Source organism: Meles meles, chromosome 15 (assembly GCF_922984935.1).
Source record: "Meles meles chromosome 15, mMelMel3.1 paternal haplotype, whole genome shotgun sequence".
In the NCBI taxonomy this organism is placed as follows: domain Eukaryota; kingdom Metazoa; phylum Chordata; class Mammalia; order Carnivora; family Mustelidae; genus Meles; species Meles meles.
Window position 1 is genome coordinate 40,464,174 of NC_060080.1, and position 19,316 is coordinate 40,483,489.

General features: G+C 52.1%; 1 protein-coding gene across 3 annotated transcripts; it reads left to right on the top strand.

The window, feature by feature from the left end:
- Positions 1-7,302: 7,302 nt before the first annotated feature.
- Positions 7,303-19,268, top strand: CAPG (capping actin protein, gelsolin like). Of its 3 annotated transcripts, none has more exons than XM_045978971.1 (10): positions 7,303-7,323; positions 13,271-13,306; positions 13,488-13,660; positions 13,759-13,913; positions 14,116-14,283; positions 15,499-15,648; positions 15,978-16,070; positions 16,501-16,633; positions 18,227-18,315; positions 19,089-19,268. In XM_045978971.1, the coding sequence occupies exons 2-10, from the start codon at positions 13,284-13,286 to the stop codon at positions 19,152-19,154; spliced, it is 1,050 nt and encodes a 349-aa protein (XP_045834927.1). In that variant the 5' UTR covers positions 7,303-7,323; positions 13,271-13,283; the 3' UTR covers positions 19,155-19,268. The 3 variants fall into 3 exon arrangements, with proteins under 3 accessions (XP_045834927.1, XP_045834925.1, XP_045834924.1); XM_045978969.1 differs by lacking the exon at positions 7,303-7,323 and adding an exon at positions 7,651-7,739; XM_045978968.1 differs by lacking the exon at positions 7,303-7,323 and adding an exon at positions 7,746-7,924.
- Positions 19,269-19,316: the final 48 nt, after the last annotated feature.

Sequence of the window (19,316 nt, forward strand, 5' to 3'; positions counted from 1 at the left end):
GAAACATGGGACCTGTCTATAATATATTTTTTAAGTCGGGTGCAAATGAGTCAGGGATGGCCCTACCGCTCAAAGGTTACAAAGCACTTTGAGTGTTTCTTTGTTGACTGCTTTATTGACCTGTACAATTCAGTGTTTTTTAGTATATTCACAGACTTGTGCAACTACCACCGCTATCTAATTTCAGAACATTTTCATCACCCCAAAAGGAAACTCCTCCCTAGTAGCAGCCACCCCCTAAACCCCACCTCCTTATCTCCTCCAGCCCTAGGCAACCATTAATCTATTTATTTCTATAGATTTGCCTGTGCTGGACATTTCATGGAATCATATGATATGTGTTCTTTTGTGAACACATATCTCTTTCACTTAGCATAATGTTTTAAAATTTCATCCGGGCAGGTAGCAGGTAGCAGGACTCCATAACTGGTTTTTGCAACTTCTTGTGAGCCTACAATTATTGCAAAATACAACTTCTTTTCTTTAAAGCCAAGTATCTGGAGGGTGAACAGAAGTAGCTTGTTACAAGTGAAAGGACTCCCAGCTGGCATTAACACTTGATGCTGAGAGCAGGGTGGGCCCTGGGGAACGAAGAAGGACGGGGCTTGGTGGGGAGAAGGGGGTCCCTGACTCAGCCCAGCTTCACCTCAGGAGCCTGTGTGCTCTGAGGGTTGGGATGTCCTCACCACCAGGCTCCTAAGCCACCCTCTGCCACTCACTAAAGGGATCTTGGAACAAGTTTTTTGGTTTGTTTTGGTTTGGTTTTACCTCATTTGACCTCCATTTCTTCATCTGCAAAACGGGGATAATAAAACCATCTACCTTAGAGAATAAATGGGAGGATTAAAGGAGAAAATCATATAAAGGACAGCACCTGGCATATAGTGCCAGCACTCAAGACTGTTAGCTCTTTTTTTGTTGTTGTTGTTGTTTTTTAAGATTTTATTTATTTATTTGACAGAGAGAGAGACCCCGGTCCACACCCCTGGCCATTCCTCAGAGCTGGTTGAAATGATCTAGAAACATTTATTACAGATCAAATTTAAAGGCTAGATGCATTCCGGGTCAATACCTTCAGAGGAATATTTTGGGGAATTTGATGTTGGAATTTTTAAGTGTTACAACAGATCCCTGCCAGCTTCCCAGGCTGAGGAAATATGACAGCTCAGCCTGACCTGTGCGTCTGGATTGGAGTCAGAAGACCCAGAAGGGACTGCTTTGCTGGTGTCTGCATTTTACACATGGGAAACAGACTCAGGGAGGACCATACGACAGGGTAGTTAGAAGCCAGGTTGGGAACTCCATTAGGGAGACTCCTTTCCAACTTCAAGAAATCCTTAGCCCTGGAAACCAATTCATAAACCTGGGTCCATGGACACAGAAGAAGAGAGTTGGCCCTCTTGGATGGCTCCAGACCTTGGCCAGAGACCAAGCAGCCAAATCCAGAAGTCAATGTTAGATGCCTCTCTCTCCTGGTGTTTTTCAGCCAGATGTTTGTCCTAGAAGTAATTTATTAATAATAATGGTAATAGCACCTTGCATGTGTGCAGGCCTTTTTTTTTTTTTTTAAAGAACTTCCCAAGGGTCATCTCATTGGATGCCCACAATACCCCAAGGTAGGATGACGGTGAGAGGAACCTGTGGGCTCAAAAGTTTTAAGTGACTTTCCCAAGGTGACAAGTACCTCGGGGACGCACTAGAATGTGGGAATTTTGCTTTCTAATCTCCTAATCAGAGTAGAAATCTAGTAAAAAAAACTTTTTTACCTGCTAGGTGCTCTGCTGAGTTATCTGTGGGGAGCAAGTATTTCTTGTTCTCTTCAAGGTCCTTCCAGCTGGACTAAGAATTAAATTCATGTGAGACAGATTAACAGAAGAAAATAAAATTTAATAGCATATATACGGCGAACCCACAGACATGGAAATTCCAGACATCTAGTTGTCATTCCGAATTAAGAAGGGAGTAGTGTTCTGGGACTTCAAAGAATGCAACTCACAGGAGGATGAAAAAGAGTAAATGTTTGGTCAACAAATGTTTTCCAGGCCACTCAGAAACAATGGGACAGAGAGGACTTTGATCAAATGGGCCCAGGCTAGGTTCCTTCCAGTCTACCATACCTAGTTCACAGTATAATGTAGTTGTTGAGTTGTTGATGGTGATAGCTGTCTTCCTGGAACATGTCCTCTACCTAAATTCTTTTAGGCATTTGGGAGAGGAAGGGGGTAAAGAACTTTTCCTGAATCTGCTGGGTTTTGATTGCTTTTTAACTCAATATAACTTTCATGTTGGCGTGGCCTGCCCTTGGATTCTTCATTTCACAAGAATAACCTGATGTAGCTCCTGGGCTGAGGGAGCCAGCAGTGTGATAAGAGAGGCACGCATGTGGCAGATGATAAAAAGTGATGGCAAGAGAACTTTCCGGGGGGCAGAAGTGCTTTATATCTTGGTAGGATATAGGTTTACATGGGCGTTTGCATATGCCAAAGCTCATTATGCATATGCTTTGTTCATTTTGCTGTGTATTTTCCCTAAAAATGTAGAAAATGAGAATGCTCTGGGAAGACTATGCCTAGCTGGGTGTTGGCAGGGGGCAACTGTTGGGAAGTGGGCCAGAGGCAAATTAGGTTGCCCATGGGTACAATTCCACCTTTTCTTGTAGGGTGTGGTTGAAAAGTTTTCCCATGGAGGCTGTAGACCAGATGGCCTAGTAGCCTTGATGCCCAGAGCACCTGGGGACTACAGAGGAGGGAGACAGGGATTGCTGCATGTGTCAGGGGACCAATATTTCAACCGAGTGTGCAGGGTGAGCAGTTGACGAGAGGACATTGGACGGGGGAGGGTGGTTTCTGAGCACAGCTCAGTGAAGTGTGGCTGCCTAGCATGGTCCAGATAGAAAGGAGTAGTACCAGGCTTTGAACTGCTTCCCTTCCTCCAAGCCCTATCAGTAGGCCTCAGTGAAATTCAAGCTGGTTGGAATTTTTTTTTTTTTAAGATTTTATTTATTTACTTGACAGATAGAGATCACAGGTAGGCAGAGAGGCAGGTAGAGAGGAAGAGGAGGAAGCAGGCTCCCCGCCGAGCAGAGAGCCCGATGTGGGGCTCGATACCAGGACCTTGGGATCACGACTCGAGCCGAAGGCAGAGGCCCAACCCACTGAGCCACCCAGATGCCCCTGGTTGGAATATTTTTTAAAAAAATAGGGGCACCTGAATGGCTCAGTGGGTTAAGCGTCTGCCTTCGGCTCAGGTCATGGTCTCAGGGTCCTGGGACTGAGCCCCATGTCCTCGGCATGCTCAGTGTGGGTCCACTTGGGATTTTTTTTTTCTCCCTCTCCCTCTGCCCTCCCCCTGCTCATGTGCTCTCTCCCTCTCTCACATATATAAAAGAAAATCCTTATTTATTTATTCATCTGAGAGAGAGAGAGCACAAGGGGGTGAGGGACAGAAGGAGGGGGAAAAGCAGACTCCCCAGTGATCAGGAGCTCCCTCTCAGGACCTGACCTGAGCCAAAGGTGGACGCTTATCCAACTGACACCCCCAGATACCTCTAAAAATTTGTTTTAAATTAATTTTATTAATTTTTAAAATAAATTCTACCCCCACATGGGTCTCAAACTCATGACCAGGACATCAAGAGTCCCAAGCTCTACTGACTGAACCCTCCAGGTGCCCCTAAGCTAATTGGAAGTTTTTAGGTTTTTTTGTTTTTCAGATTTATTATTTATTTGAGAGAGAGAACACCTGTGCTAGCAAGCAGGCGAGTGGGGAGGGGCAGAAGGAAAGAATCACCAGCCGACTCCCCTCTGAGCATGGAGCCCAACCTGGGGCTCAATTCTATGACCCATGAAATCACCACCTGAGGAGAAACCAAGAGTCAGCCACTGAGACACCCCAGCGCCCCTAGTTCAAAGTTTTAAAGGTGCTTCCAAGAAAGGAGAACAATGTCCTGTTACCACCGGGTCAGGAGGCCAGGTCCATATCCTGATCGCAATGTGTTTTGTCAGCTGACATCTTTTGGGGTTTGCCTGCCCCTCCTGACTCTCCACTCAGGATCCAGGGTGGAAGTGTGGCCCCTGTGCTGACTCACTTCCTGGAGGGCCCAGCTGGCTGGTGCAAACACGGGCTGGCCTGTCTTCCTCTGGAGAAAAGGGTGGGAGGTATTGCAGGTCTAGTCCAGGCTTTGTTTTTGTTTTGTTTTTAAAGATTTTATTTATTTATTTGACAGTCAGAGATCACAAGTAGGCAGAGAGGCAGAGAGAAAGAGAGGGAAGCAGGCTCCCTGCTGAGCAGAGAGCCTGATGCGGGGCTGGATCCCAGGACCCCGGGATCATGACTTGAGCCGAAGGCAGAGGCTTTAACCCACTGAGCCACCCAGGTGCCCCTAGTCCAGGCTTTGAAGCCAGACCAGCCTGGGCGAGAATCTGGTTCGTGGCTGAACTGGCAATGTGCCCCTGGACAAGTCACCCCCTCTGAGCCTCCCTGACCCTTCTCTGTCCATGAAGCCTAATGATGAGGGTAGTAGGCCTGAGGACAGAACCACATTGTGTGTAAAGTAATTGAGTCCGCAGCAGGCACTCAAGGGACAGACAGCAGCCGTGAGAGCTTGAGCGAGGCCAAGGCTCTATCGGTCGACTGGGGCTGTGGACACTGCTATCCTTGGCGGAGTTTCCCGCGCGGCCTGGCTGCTGTTAGCCTCCCCAGTCAGTACCTGCCATAATTCTAGGTCCACGTGAGCGTCCCTGGCTCCCGGCGAGGAACAGGGGCGAGGGACGGCTCAGCAGCGCCCCCACCCGGTTCAGGCCGCCGAGGCCCCTTCCTCTGACTTCCCGGGTCGTGCCGGGCGGCGGAGGCCACAGCCAGGGCCATGAGCTACCGGCGAGGCGCTGGCAGGCAAGCAGCGCTCTGGGGTCTGACCCCCGGAGCCCGGCTTCGCTACAGGGGTCGGAGGGACTCTGCTGGCCCGGAACGCCTCCTCCGGGCTCTCGCTCCGCTCCCCGTCTCCTCTGGGGCACACACACTTGCCATATCACGTCTTTCCGCTTCCCGAAAAGAGGGGCCTTCCTGAAAGGAGAGGCGGGAGAGGGCGGATCCTTGCTAAAGAAATGCTGTATTTCACTCCATCTGTGACAAACTGAGCATTCCTGCTGGGGCAGCCTGGAGGGAGCGGAAAAATGTGAATCTGGTTAAAAGAAAACCAAACAAACCAAACACACACACACACACACACACACACACACACACACACACACACACACGAAAGTTTTAGAGTCTGGTTACCAGATGTTTTTGTCGCTCATGGAGTGCTAAGGGCCTTGGGATTCCCAGGCTGAGTGACCTGCTCTTTTGTTTTGCGCTTAATTCGCAAACCTCATTTCATGTTTGTGGTGATGAGGCCACCATTCGCCCAGTGAGGCTCAAATGTGGAGAACAGTAACTCCCATTCATCCCGTGTCCTCCATAATGCACAGAGTCACTACAGAACCGAAGAGCTACCCCGGGGGGCAGACCAGAATCTGTAAACCTTGCTAGGGTAGGAGTAAGGGGCGGGGACAAGAGGCGGTGAGGTGTGGTGTAACTTCCCATCCACCTGCCAGCTACAGCGAGCTCATGGTGGGAGGGTCAGGGGCATTACTTCCTGAGGTGCCCAGCACACCTACTGGGGTCCCCCTACTAAATTCTCTTTGTTGGGAAGAAAAATAAGTCTAAGTTTATTAAGCATCTATTTGTTAATTTTATTTTAAAGATTTTATTTATTTATTTGACAGAGAAAGCGAGAGAGCACAAGCAGGCAGAGCAGCAGTGGGAGAGGGAGAAGCAGGCTCCCCACTGAGCAGGGAGCCCGATGCCGGGCTTGATCCCAGGACTCTGGGATCATGACCCGAGCCGAAGGTAGACACTTAATGACTGAGCCACCCAAGTGCCCCTATATTTGTTAATTTTATGATCTCATTTAACCTTTGCCTTTATCTTTCTAACCTCTTACAGACTGGGTACGGTGAGGCTCCAGATTAAACACAGCAAGTAAGTAGTCAAACTATTCAGCTCTTTCTACTCTGCCAGGTTATCTGCCCAGCCATAGGTTCTTGTGGGGACAAGGCTCTTGTGGGTGTTACCTTGTATTTAAATTACCTTGTATTTAAAACCAGCAGTTTGGGGCACCTGGGTGGGTTGAGCCTCTGCCTTTTGCTCTGCTCATGATCTCAGGGTCTTGGGATGGAGCCACACATCAGGCTTTCTGCTCAGCGGGGAGCCTGCTTCCCCCTCTTTCTCTGCCTGCCTCTCTGACTACTTGTGATCTCTCTCTCTCTCTCTCTTTCTTAAAAAAGAAAAGGGATGTATGGGGGAGGTCACCCAACTGGTATGGGCTTTAAAAAAGAAAAAGACCAGCAGTTTGACCATGAAGACACTCAGATGTCAGCTAGTCTGCATTCTCCAAATAGAATTTACCATCTTGCTCTGGTCTTGAAATTTTAACGCGTGGATTTGTCTTAGTTCTGCCTAAACTGCTGCCCCCTGGGTGGGGCCTTGCCTCTAAAGGCTGAGCCTTATCTTTAACGAGCCTATTGACCAGCGCTGGGCCAGGGCAGGCCCGAGTCCTGAGAGCTGCATGTGTGACTGAGTAACTGGGCGCTCACTTTCTCCTGGATCTCATGCAGACTCTGCATCCCTCTGCATGGATTCAGAAAGAAATGGCAGCTTCCCCCCTTACACTCTCCCTGCCTCCCATTCCTGTGTGACCTGCGTCTGGTCGCACAGGACCGTAGGCATGCCACTTCTGCTCATAGGGCCTCAGTCTCCTCCTCTAGAAAGTGTGCAAGCAAGCTGGCCAGACTAGCGGCAGGGTCCTGTGATGTGATGCAGCCAAGATGGCTCCTGGCTTGAGACAACCACTCCCTTTTTTTTTTTTTAAGTAGGCTATACACCCATGTGGGGCTCCAACTCACAGCCCCGAGATCATGAGTCGCATGCTCTACCCACTGAGCCAGCCAAGTGCCCCAAACCACCCTTCCTTTTATTGCTCTCCTTCAGAGTGGCCAGTGCCAGGACTGTGTGTCAGTAAACATCTGGTGAACGAGAAGATGACCCAGGGTAGACTCAGGAGACGTTTTGAATGCAGGGCACAGCAAAGAATATTTTCTAGAACCCAGACACTCCTCATTAGTGAGCTTTAAAAAAAAAAAAATCAAATGTGTGCATTCAGGGCAAGGAGAAAGACAAGTCTGGGGGAGGAGGAAAAAGTCACTGCAGAGGCAGTGACCCCACCCAGGAAATATGACTAACCCAGCCGAGGCAGGGGCTAGCAGAGAGGTCCGCCCGCGGCCGGTGAGTGTGGTAGCTTTCGTGGGGCTCTCCTCGCAGATCCCAGACTCAGAGGTTACCCTGGCCTGCAGCCCACTGAGGCCACTATGGGGAACCCCCCCCAATCCGGAGTGGACTTTAGCACCCCATGCCCCCCCCCCCCCCCCCCCCGGGTGCCAGCAAGAAGCCAGGCTGGCGGCATCCCCTGCTGGGCCCCAGTGCTGCCCCTCCTCCATTGAGGCCGGCTGGCCCCTCAGCACTGAGCCCCCGGGCGGGAGGGGACCAGGCTCCACGGGGGCAGGGGTGGAGCCAGGCGGGGCAGGTGGGCGGGGCAGGCGGGGCAGCCCGGCCCTGGACCTCGGGAAGTGAGAAGCTGGGTGGGGCGGGCTGGGAGGAAGAATCTGAAAAGCAGAAGTGCCAGGAAGGAGCGCTGCGGAAAGGTGAAAGTGGCTGGGTGGGTGAGGGAGAGCCGGCCCCTGGGACTTCTGCCTGGGACCCTCTAACGCCGGCAGGGGAGGGCTGGCTACCAGGGTCTGGAAACAGAGACTCACGTTTCTGGAAGCCGCTTTGTCCCGGACTGGTGTCCCCCAGCCCGCTGTCCTTGCAGCTTTGTGCCAGGCTCCAGGTACATTTATGATCTGTCTGGAGCCCCACGGCTGCCCCGGAGGAGGGCAGGTTGTGCCCAGGATACTGAGGACCCAATGCTGGGTCAGGTGTGCCCTGGCTGGCCGGAGAGGAGGTGCGGATATCCTGACAGGTTTGAGGATGCGGGTCCCTGAGACTGGACTGGCCTGATTGTAGACCGGTGGGCTGCAGTGGTTGGGGGAGAGGGCAGAGCATTTGAATTCAAACTGTAGCACAGCCCATTATTTTGTAAATTCAGTGAGACCTCAGCCGAGGGTCTGGTCCGGAGCCTGGGGTAGGAGAAGGAGAGGAGGAGGGAGGGAAAGGTGGAGGAGGGAAAGAGTAGAAGCTCCACTTGGTGTCAGGGGAAAGAGCACTAGCTAGGGAGTTCCCAGGCGAGGCCTCTGGACCCAGTTCCCCCCAGGAATGCCGTGTCCCAGGCTGGGGGGGCCTGCTCTCATTTCTAGTGTTGACGCTCACCCCACCACCCTTTCCTGAGGAGTGAGGTAGGGCTGTTTCATTTCACAACTAGAGGCAAACGGACCATGAAGTGAAGGGACCTGTTCGGATCAAGAGTCAGTGTCTGAGGAGGGTGGAGATAGCACAGGAGGGCAGCAGGGACAGCTGTTCGGACAGTTGTCAAGCATTGCGGTCTGCATCACAGAGACCCCTCCGCCTCCCCAGGCCCCCCAGGCTGTCCTCAAAGGTGGGATCCTAAGGAAGTCAGAGCTGTTGGAGGGCCAAGCCCGTGGGCACCCTCCCCCACCCCTGGCCTCAGGACAGTCTGACTGGATTCCCCAGCCTCGGCTTTCTGGCTCTAGGGCTGTTGCAACCTGTCCCAGCCTGTGAAATCCCGTGCTCTCTCGGGCTCCCGCTGCTCTCGGAATCTCAGTCCCACCAAGTCCTGTGTATCTTGTATGTTCTCTGAGCGCCCGCAGGGTGCCCAGCACAGGATGGGGTTTATAGCGGCAGAAATGTTTTCCCTTCTTCCCTTCTAGATTCTGGTCTAGTAAGTTGATACAAGACAGATTAACAGGAGAAAAACAGAGTTTAATCACATGTATACCTCCTGTACACTTGGGAGAGACCCAGGAAAACACCCCGAAATTGTTGAAGCCATTAGAAATACCATTAAATACCATCTTATGTTACAGAAAAAAGATGTTGGGGGTAAGTTACGGGAGGTTACCAGGAAAGGCATAGTGAACAAGGGAAAGATTGTTATGAAGATTTAAGTGGCTGCTTCCCCCTTTGATAAGTTGCTACATCATCCCCCCTCCCTTCCTTCTGCTGTGGGGAGACACCCTTACCAAGGGAGATTTCCCTTATAAGTGTAAATGTCTCTTACCAAGAGCAACTTCTACTTGTTTTTCAGAATGTTACCTGTGTCTGCTGCTTCTTAAAAATAGCCGGTTTAGTGTGCCTGGGTGGCTCAGTGGGTTAAAGCCTCTGCCTTCGGCTTGGGTCATGATCCCAGAGTCCTGGGATCGAGTCACGCATTGGGCTCTCTGCTCAGCAGGGAGCCTGCTTCTCCATCTCTCTCCGCCTGCCTCTCTGCCTACTTGTGATCTCTGTCTGTCAAATGAATAAATAAAATCTTTAAAAAAAAATAGCCGGTTTAAAATAATCAACATGCCAAAGAGGCTTATTTTGGGGTGATATATTTTGCTCCCCTTCAAGTTCTAGTTATGTTCAGAGAGGCAAAATACTGCCTCTGCCCAAAGGGCCTTTATAGCCTAGTAGGGGAGGTAGGCAGATCCATAACTCAAAGTACTCCGAGAGTGGGAAGAAGCAAAGGTTTTAAGGTAAGAGATATTTATGGAAGAGGCTGTCCTGTGAGGTGGTGAGTTCCCCATCACCAGAAGTGTGCAAGAGGAGGATGGTGAGGGATGCTGTAGAAGAGATTCCTGCACTGTGTACATATGGGCATGTGTTGGGAGGCAGGTGTGGAGCAGGATTAGATAACTATTTAGGCCCCTTCTAACGCTGACATCTGTGATTCTGAGACATTCCCCACCTAGGGGAAGTTTGTGGCGCCACTGGGTGTGATGGCTCCCTACTGCTCTGCCTCCTTCAGATAGACCATGAGACGTGGGTTGTTCTTTCTCATTTCTGTGCCCCCACCATCACTCTGCCCAGTGCCAAGCTCCCAGTGCAGACTTTGTATGGAATTGCATGGAGTCTGTCATGGGCTGTTGTAGGAACACAGGAGTGTCAGTCGAGTCTGCGGCTCTGGCTGAGACGGGAAGCTGTCAGATCATCCTAACAGACAGCATGCAGGTAGAGACTGGAGTATCTGATCCCGAGTGAGAGTGCTCCCGGAAAAGCCTGAGGCTGCTGAACGTCCTGGCAGGCTCATTGGACAGCTGGGGTTTGGTCTGGGCCTGGAGGGTGGTGGGGCTTCACCGGACTTGAGGGTGGGTGTGCACACTGGGAAAGCTCAAGCTGCTGTGGGCTTGGGCTGAGCCGCTGGAAGGGAGAGGTGTCTGATGGCCCCTGGAGCAGGAGGCCAAGGGGCAGGCATCTGATGGGATGGCAGGTGTTCCCGCCCCGACCTGAACTTTAGAGTCTCCCTGGGACTTCTCACACGCGCCCTCCATCCCGGCTCCACCACGGGAACTCTGATTTCAACTGTTCTGATGTGTGGCCTGGACACTGGGATTTTTTTTTTTTTTTTTTTTTGAGCTCGATGATTCTAATGTACAGGCAGGTGTGAGATGCCTTTCTGGCCAGTTAAGGGGCCACAGAGAGTCACCTGGAACGTATGTTCAAAATGCAGATGCACAGGCCCCACTCCACACCTCTGTGATCAAAATCTCCAGGCTTGGGGCTGGGCAGCTGTGTTTTTATAAGATCCCAAGCTAATTTTAACAGGCAGGGAGGATGATGAAGAAGCAGGTGGCCAAGTGGGTCCCGGAGACCCGTAGTTCCGATGCGGGGCTGCCTGCTTCTGAGGTATGGCCCGAGCTCTCGGGTCAGGGACAGAAAAGGAAAAATAGTAAAGCTAACAATTGGCCCTCTTGTCCACACTATCTCTCCCTACTTGCTGGGGCATGGGACAGCCGCCCCGCCATTTCAGACCTGAGTCACAGGCTGAGCGGCCTGTGGCAAGGGATGTGGGCAAGCATGTGACCTTCTGTGGAATGGAGGAACATTAAAGGTTCCCTCCCCCAAATTTCCCCTCATTGCCTTCTGCTTTGGGAAAGAGTGATTCCAAACAATGCCTTCAGCTCTGCTGTGACTTAGGAATGGAAAAGAAGTCATGATTCCCGTGGTTTTTGACAGCCGTTACCACTGCTCCTGTTTTCCCTCCGTTTTCTGCTCAGACCCAACACCCTCTGCTCTCCTGCCCAGCCCCTAAGGATGGCTCTTCACCCTTCCTGCTCCCCCAGGCCCCAAAAAGCTCCTTATGGCCCGTTTGTCCCTTCACCCTGAAATTCCCCAGGCCCTTACCCTGAGTAACAGATGCTGTTCACCTGCACAGCGTGAATTGTGTTATAGTGCTGGCTAGTGTGGGCTGTGCATTTTAAGCCAAAAAAGAAAAAAAGAAGCTGTGTAGTAATAGGAACATAGGAAACAGATGGTGAGTGAAGCTGTAGCTATTGCATTTGCTGATTTTTAGAAAAAATGTATATATTTTTGAAATATTTGCCTTTACCATTTCGCTCCGGAGTAACTTGTCCAAAAAAGATTGCTCTCAGTGACCTATAGAATAACATGACATTTGAGGTGTGGGGGAGAAAAAATTTCCTCAGTCCCTCAAGGTCCTTCTATTAAAGAAATTGAATTTGTACTTAACCCTCTGCCTCTAATTCCAAGTCATGGTACATTATTTATTTATTTTTTTTTAAAAATATTTTTTATTTATTTGACAGAGAGAAATCACAACTAGGCAGAGAGGCAGGCAGAGAGAGAGGAGGAAGCAGGCTCCCTGCAGAGCAGAGAGCCTGATGTGGGGCTCGATCCCAGGACTCTGGGATCATGACCTGAGCCGAAGGCAGAGGCTTTAACCCACTGAGCCACCCAGGCGCCCCAATTATTTATTTTTTTTTTCATTCTTCCTTTCTTTCTTTGAAAGAGAGGGAAAGGGAGAAGCAAACTCCATGCTGGGCAGGGAACCCCACCTGGGGTTCAATCCCAGGACCCTGGGATCATGATCTGAACTGAAATCAAGAGTTGGATGCTCCAGTGAGCCACCCAAGCGACCCCCAAGACGTGGTACATTCTACCAAAAATTTAAAGAAGACGAAGTACCGATTCTATTTTCCAGAAAATAGGAGAGAATCTTCCCAATTCATTCTATGCCACCAGCATTATCCTGATATAAAAAACAAGATAAATATATTATAGAAAAGAAAATTAGGGTATACCTGATTCTAGAATTCAATTGCATTTCTTGATTGAACTTTCATAATTTATCTCCTTCAAGGAATTTTCCCATTTCATATATGTTGTTGAATATATTGGTGTAAGTTTTTGTAATATTCTCTTTGTCCTTTTAATATTTGTAGAATCTGTAGTGAATCATCTCTCTTATTTCAGAATTGGAAATTTGTGTCTTTTCTTTTTTCTAATCAGTTTGTTTAAAGGCTCATCAGTTTTATTGATTTTTTTCAAAAACCAGCTTCTTGGGGCGCCTGGGTGGCTCAGTGGGTTAAAGCCTCTGCCTTAGGCTCCGGTCATGATGCCAGGGTTCTGGGATTGAGCCCCACATCGGGCTCTCTGCTCAGCAGGGAGCCTGCTTCCCCCCTCTCTCTCTGCCTGCCTCTCTGCCTACTTGTGCTCTCTGTCTGTCCAATAAATAAATAAAATCTTAAAGAAAAAACAGCTTCATTGATTTTCTCTCCATATATATTTTTTATTTCTATTGATTTCTACTCTTATTTTTATTGTTTCGTTTCTTCTGATTATTTTGGGTTTAATTTGCTTTTCCTTCTCTGGCGTTGTTATGGTGGGAACTTAAGTTATTGATTTTTGACTTTTCTAATATAAGCAGTTATTGCTTAAAGAGCTGTATGTCAGTCAGTCTCGTATAAGGACCAGAGTTAGGGGTCTGGAAGCAGAGGAGAGGTATGGCTGAGAGGTCACAACAAGAGAAAGACATTGGCCCAGGAGTCAGAAATCTAGTTTTCACTACCCACTCACAAGCTTTGTGGCTTTGGACTTTGATTTTCTGAGCCTCAGTGTCTTTGCCTGCATAATGGAGCCAGGGTAATCTCTTGGGCTCTTGCAATGAAGTTGTTAATGAATATGATAGCATTTGACACCTGGAAGGGCCTCCCCAGACCAATGTGAAGGGTGGTTGTCATAACATTTGTAATCATAACGGCTTCTTCTGTCTTTCCAGAACCAGAAACAGTATGTACACACGCCTCCCCCAGAGGTAGGCTATATGCCCCATCCCCTTTCCCTTCTCCCCTTCTTCCGCCTCAAGGGCTGCCCTCCTCACAGCTTCCCTCATGCCCACACCACAGTCCCCTGCCCGCCCCAGTCCTCCCCGGTGTCTGCTTGGGCCCACTCCTCCTGGGCCCTGGCCACCACCATCCCCCGCTTCCCTCCTGCAGCGGCTCTCCGTTCCCAGCCTCGGTGCAGGATCCCGGCCTGCATGTATGGCGGGTGGAGAAACTGAAGCCAGTGCCTGTAGCACGTGAGAACCAGGGCATCTTCTTCTCGGGGGACTCCTACCTCGTGCTGCACAATGGCCCGGAAGAGCTGTCCCACCTGCACCTGTGGATAGGTAAGGAGGCTGTGGGCCGAGCTGGGGGTGTGGTCCTGGCGGGAGCTGGGGCTCCCACTAGTCTCATGGGCCTTGCCTGCCCCTCCCCGTCCCTGCAGGCCAGCAGTCCTCCCGGGACGAGCAGGGGGCCTGTGCTGTGCTGGCTGTGCATCTCAACACCCTGCTGGGGGAGCGGCCCGTGCAGCACCGAGAGGTGCAGGGCAATGAGTCCGACCTCTTCATGAGCTACTTCCCACGTGGCCTCAAGTACCAGGTCAGAGCCCTCCTTCTGGCACCCTTAGCCTGTGGCTTCTCTCTAAGCCGCTCCTCCTTCCAGCCAGTTCTCACCCTGCAGGAGGCCCAGGCACCCTCAGGCCTGGGTCCTCCCCATTTTCCACCCATCCCCCGCTGGCAGGGGCTGTGGAAGGCTGGGGGCCTTCCATCAGCCCGCTAAAGTTGGCTGGTCTGGGCTGCAGGAGGGCGGAGTGGAGTCAGCATTTCACAAGACCTCCCCTGGGGCCGCTCCAGCTGCCATCAGGAAACTGTACCAGGTGAAGGGGAAGAAGAACATCCGGGCCACCGAGCGGGCACTGAGCTGGGACAGCTTCAACACCGGGGACTGCTTCATCCTGGACCTGGGCCAGGTGAGCAGGCCGGCGGGGCTGAGCGCCATGTGGGCACCCGGCTTTTAAGAGTGCCAGGGAGCGGGAGAGAAGCCGCTCCAGCCTTTAGAAAACAATTTACATTCAGAAAGGCAGAAACCTGCCTCTGCCGTCTAGCCAGGGTCTCTAACACGGCAGCCCACCGTCTCCTCCTCTTGGAGCCTTTGTAACTTCGAGGTCACTCCAGCCAGACCTCTTGTTCATTTGTCCGCTCAGCCATTCACTCAGTGAGTCTCTGGTGCCTACTCGGAGCCTGCCCCGGGGACCACAAATGGCTTGCCCTGGGAAGGCAGCCCACACAGGCCTGTCACCTGCTGTAATGCTCCCTGGGATGCAATGAGGACTCGGAGAGGCAGGACCTGAGCTGAGGGTACTTGGGGCCGGGAGGGCTCCCTCTAGCGGGCGCTGATGCCACTGTCCCAGGCAGGAGCCATCTGACTAGACCCTCACGAAGGGGGGACTTGCCTCTCCCGGTGAAGGGACAGGCGAGGTGAAGCTAAGGCACTGAAGGGGGAGAGGTGCAGAAACACATGCTGACGGCAGGGAGGGGACTAGCTGGGCTGGAACCCTGAGTGGGGCCAGGAGCTGTGGGAGCGAAAATTGTTGCGGAGCCTGAGACCCAGGTCCTGAGACTGTTGGAGGAGTCTGGATGGTACCTTGTACTGAAGGCTCCAGGCAGGAAGCTCGCCTCGGGCAGTGTGCGAGGAGGGTGAGCAGTAGTGAGTGGAGGGAGGCGACCAGCGCAGCAGGGTGCCGGTGGTGGTGTGAGATACGGGGCTCAAGGGTGCCATTCACCCCTTCCCTCACTCATTCGTTCATTCATTCATTCAATATTTAATACGTGTCTGGATATGTGCCAGTCTCTGTTTAAGTACTGTGCATGCGGCTGTGAACAGAGCAAAGCAAAGCAAAACGCTCCTGCCCTAGTGAAGCTTACTTCCTAATCAGGGGAGATAGATTACAGACAAGATCAAGACTTTACAAGTATTTGCGGGTGAGCCTTGTGGAGAAAAGGAAAGCAGGAGGGACACAGGCTGGCCACAAAAACACTTGCAAAAAGTGTTGTGTTGTCTTAGATGGTCTTGCCCCCAGGGGCTGTTCTTCAGGACACCCCCCCTCCCCGCACACACATACACGCACAAAACAGGCTGGATGCCGGCTGGATGCAGACAGCTGAGCCTCCCCACTTCCCTCCAGAACATCTTCGCCTGGTGTGGTGGCAAGTCCAACATCCTGGAGCGCAACAAGGCACGGGACCTGGCCCTGGCCATCCGGGACAGTGAGCGGCAGGGCAAGGCCCAGGTGGAGATCGTCACGGATGGGGAAGAGCCCGCCGAGATGATCCAGGTGGGGGGACGTTGAGGTGGGCAGCCAGGAGAAGCTGGGGGGAGGAAGGTGGGGGTGGGGATGGATGGTCTGGGAGTACTGCTTAGGGCTGTGGCTTCTCACAGGGTGCCCTGGTGTGATTCAGAATAAAGCGCCCCTCTGGGTGGGTGGACCAGTGCTATGGCAGGTGGACTGGGCTGGACCCAGCCCTCACTTGCCTCTGCTGGGTGCCCTTGTGCAGGACACGGTTTGCCTCCCCCAGACACGGTAGCCTCAGGCATGATGGGTTGGGAAGGTCTGGGGCAGATGCCCAGGAGTCCCTGGAAACCTGGCCTGCTGTGGCCCTCTAGGTCCTGGGCCCCAAGCCAGCTCTGAAGGAGGGCAACCCTGAGGAAGACCTCACAGCTGACCAGACAAACGCCCAGGCCGCAGCTCTGTATAAGGTGGGCACTCTGGGCCTGCCCTGGGCCGGGGCAGGGTATGCTGAGGGGAGAGGGGGAAGCCTGGGGAAGGTTGGGCCACGCAACAGGGTGGCTTATGCGGGGCTCCTAGTGAGGTGAGGATGGGAAACGGATGGATGCCCAGCCCTTCTGAGGAGATAAAGACCACTTTGCTTCCCCCCATTCTTGGAAAAGGAAGTGTGAAACCAATGCTGAGCTTTACTTTTTTGGGTTCTTTGCATTCATTTGTAATTTGGAGTCCACTTAATTTCCAGATGGATGCAGGGCCTTGGCGCTGCAGTGACTGAGGGTGACACGAGGGTTGGTGTGCCCAGTCTCCTCTCCGCTCCTTGGGCTGGGGCCTGAGTGGAGACCATGGGGGCTGTGGTCTAGGGGCGGAGGTTAGGATCTGGCACTGCCCATCCTCCCCCAGGTCTCCGATGCCACCGGACAGATGAACCTGACCAAGGTGGCCGACTCCAGTCCCTTTGCCCTTGAACTGCTGCTGTCTGATGACTGCTTCGTGCTGGACAACGGGCTCTGTGGCAAGATCTACATCTGGAAAGGTACACATGGCTTCTCCATTCTAGCCTGAGCCCCTGCAGCTGCTCAGAACTGGGCATGCTTCCCACTGCGGGGCTCAGCCTGCCTGATTGCTTTCAAAAGCAGCCTTAGGGAGCTGCTGAGCCTTTCTCTTTGCTGTTCCCACCCCTAAATTCCAGGCAAGGATTCTGAAGTATCAGCAAGCCTTAGAATCACCAGAGGGCTTGTTAGAATGGATGGCTGGACAGACCCCCAAATTTGCATATCTAACTGGTTCCCAGGCCTTGCTGCTGGTCCAGGATCACATTTTGGGGACTGCTGTCCTAGAGCACCCCTAGGCCTTCAGGGCTGCTGGGACCCCAGTCTTGCCATTCTGCCTTGGGGTATGACAGAAATTTTAGATAAATTAAATCTCACTTGGTGCCCTGGGTAATGAACTAGTAGAACTTGTTTTTCCCAAGAAATTGTATTGGCTGGAAATAGAAACACTGTTGTGTACAAGCTTGTTTGCTTGGTTTAACTCCAAAAATGTTGAAACAAAGCTCTGAGTCTCCAACTGACCCTGGGAACCTCTTTCTCCATGCTTCTCTTTTCTTGAGTGTGTCTTACCTCCCTGACCAGATTATAACCTTCCCAAGAGCAGGAACAATATCATCTCCAGTGTTGTGGTGAAATAGCATTTGCTCAGTAAATATTTGTGGGGGCAACCAAAGCCAAGAGAAACCCGCAGCCCTAGCCTGGTGCGGAAGATGGGGAGGGATTAGGCGGTCCCAGGGTAGCTGCTACTGGCAAGTAACACTCCGGGCTCGGGGAAGGGCCAGAGCAGCAAGGAGCTGCTCTCCTTGCTTTCCGTGAGCTGGGGCGGGGACGGTGGGGGACTGGGCACTGGGGCTGCCTTTCCCCTCTTGCCACAAGGTACTTTTCCCATGGAACCAGTTCCGAGCTTGAGGGGTTCCCACATGCCCATGGAAGGGAATTTAACCCCAAGCAAAGAACCAAATCATTTTGGAAAGAGAAACCAGAGAAGAAAAACAAACAAAAACAAGAAAATTGGGAGCTAGCAAGAAAAGTATCTTGCCTTACCTGGAGCACACCTTGCACCAATGGGATTGCCCACAGGAGGGGATGGATAACTGTATGGTCTTGCTTTTTATAAGCTCTGGCGTCATGGGAGTGAGGTAATGATAAATCACACCCTTTTGTCCTATTTAGGTTTACACAAAAGGCTTGATACTTGTTGATCCTCGTCAACAGTACAGTTGACAGACTCCAGCGGCAAGGTGTCCTGGGATGGGGCTCTCAACTTTAGAGTCTCGTGCCACGGGGAACACTAACTTTGAGCATCCATGGGGCCCTGGTCCGAGCAGAAGGTTTCGATTAGAGCAGGCAGAAAGAAGAGCTTCCATCCCATTTGGAGCTGCCGGGTTGGGAGAAGTCTCCAGGCCTGACTTCACACCTCCAGACTCCTCGGCATCTTAGCACCTCCTGGTCCATTTATTTGAGAAGCTGCCAGCTATCTATGGACCGCCCTCACCTTCACTTTCCTTGAGAAAAGGGGATGTAGGCTAGAGAGGGTCCCCACTCTTTTTAAAAAATTCCCCTTCCGATTGATCCAGGGCGAAAAGCTAACGAGAAGGAGCGGCAGGCGGCTCTCCAAGTCGCCGAGGACTTCATCTCCCGCATGCGATATGCCCCCAACACTCAGGTGAGGAGACGCTGGGTACCCCCCTCCCCCTCCTGGGGCTCTTCCTGTGACCTCCTAACCTGCAGACCGGACAAGAAGGGCTGGAAATCCTTGGGCACAGTCAGGAACAGTCAGGCCTCCCTACGGGCCCCTCCAGGTTGAAAGCCCTTTTAATCCTTCAACATTTAAAAGTACATGGTGTTTTCTTTTCCTTTTAAAAAGATTTATTTATCTGAGAGAGAGAGCTCACGCACGAGCGTGATGGAGGAGGGGCAGAGGGAGAGAGGGAAGGAGAGCAGCGGACTCTGCTCAGTGCGGGCTCTATCTCATGACCCTGAGATCATGACCCGAGCGGAAACCAAGAGTCAGATGCTCAGCTGACTGAGACACCCAGGTGCCCAAAAGTATACAGTTTTCTGAGGGACGTTGGGCAGCCCTCCTCTGGCAGCCCAGAGAGCCTGGTGTGGGCAGCTTGCGCGCCTCCTCTGGGCCCTGGTCTCCGGCTCGTCCTGCCCCTGTTGCCCCAGCACGGTGACTCCACGAGTCATTCCAAGGGGAGCTGATTAGGCTCAGAGATGACAGCTGCATCTCTCGGACTGTGCACCCAAGTGCTTGAAGCCATTTGTTTTCTTAGCTATGTCCTATCTCTTGGCTTATTTCTTGGCCAGGAGCATCCGTGGCCTGGGCGGCCATGTGGACTCAGGCCTGGCACCCGACACCCTGCTCCATGGCTCTGCTCTGGCCTTGCCTGGTGGAACCTTGTGGGCTAGACTTCTCCCCCGGTCTTCCTGCAGGTGGAGATTCTGCCCCAGGGCCGCGAGAGTCCCATCTTCAAGCAATTCTTCAAGGACTGGAAATGAGGGTGTGCGCCTCCCTGACCCCCGCCGCCTGCCCGCTTTCTCCTCCTCTGGCTGCCTGGTCAGTGCAAAGGTGGCCCCGAGGCTGTTCAATAAAGGAGATGAGTACTTTCCTGACCCTTTACCCTCACTGCCTGCCCTGAGCTAATCCTCACTCCCCTGCTT

What these genes read in the sequence shown, in the direction of transcription:
- CAPG (XM_045978971.1), top strand. Translation starts at nt 13,284, where the DNA reads ATGTACACACGCCTCCCCCAGAG. An exon ending in AGCCCGCCGAGATGATCCAG is followed by an intron (nt 15,649 to 15,977) that starts GTGGGGGGACGT and finishes GTGGCCCTCTAG; the next exon opens with GTCCTGGGCCCCAAGCCAGC. An exon ending in AGGCCGCAGCTCTGTATAAG is followed by an intron (nt 16,071 to 16,500) that starts GTGGGCACTCTG and finishes ATCCTCCCCCAG; the next exon opens with GTCTCCGATGCCACCGGACA.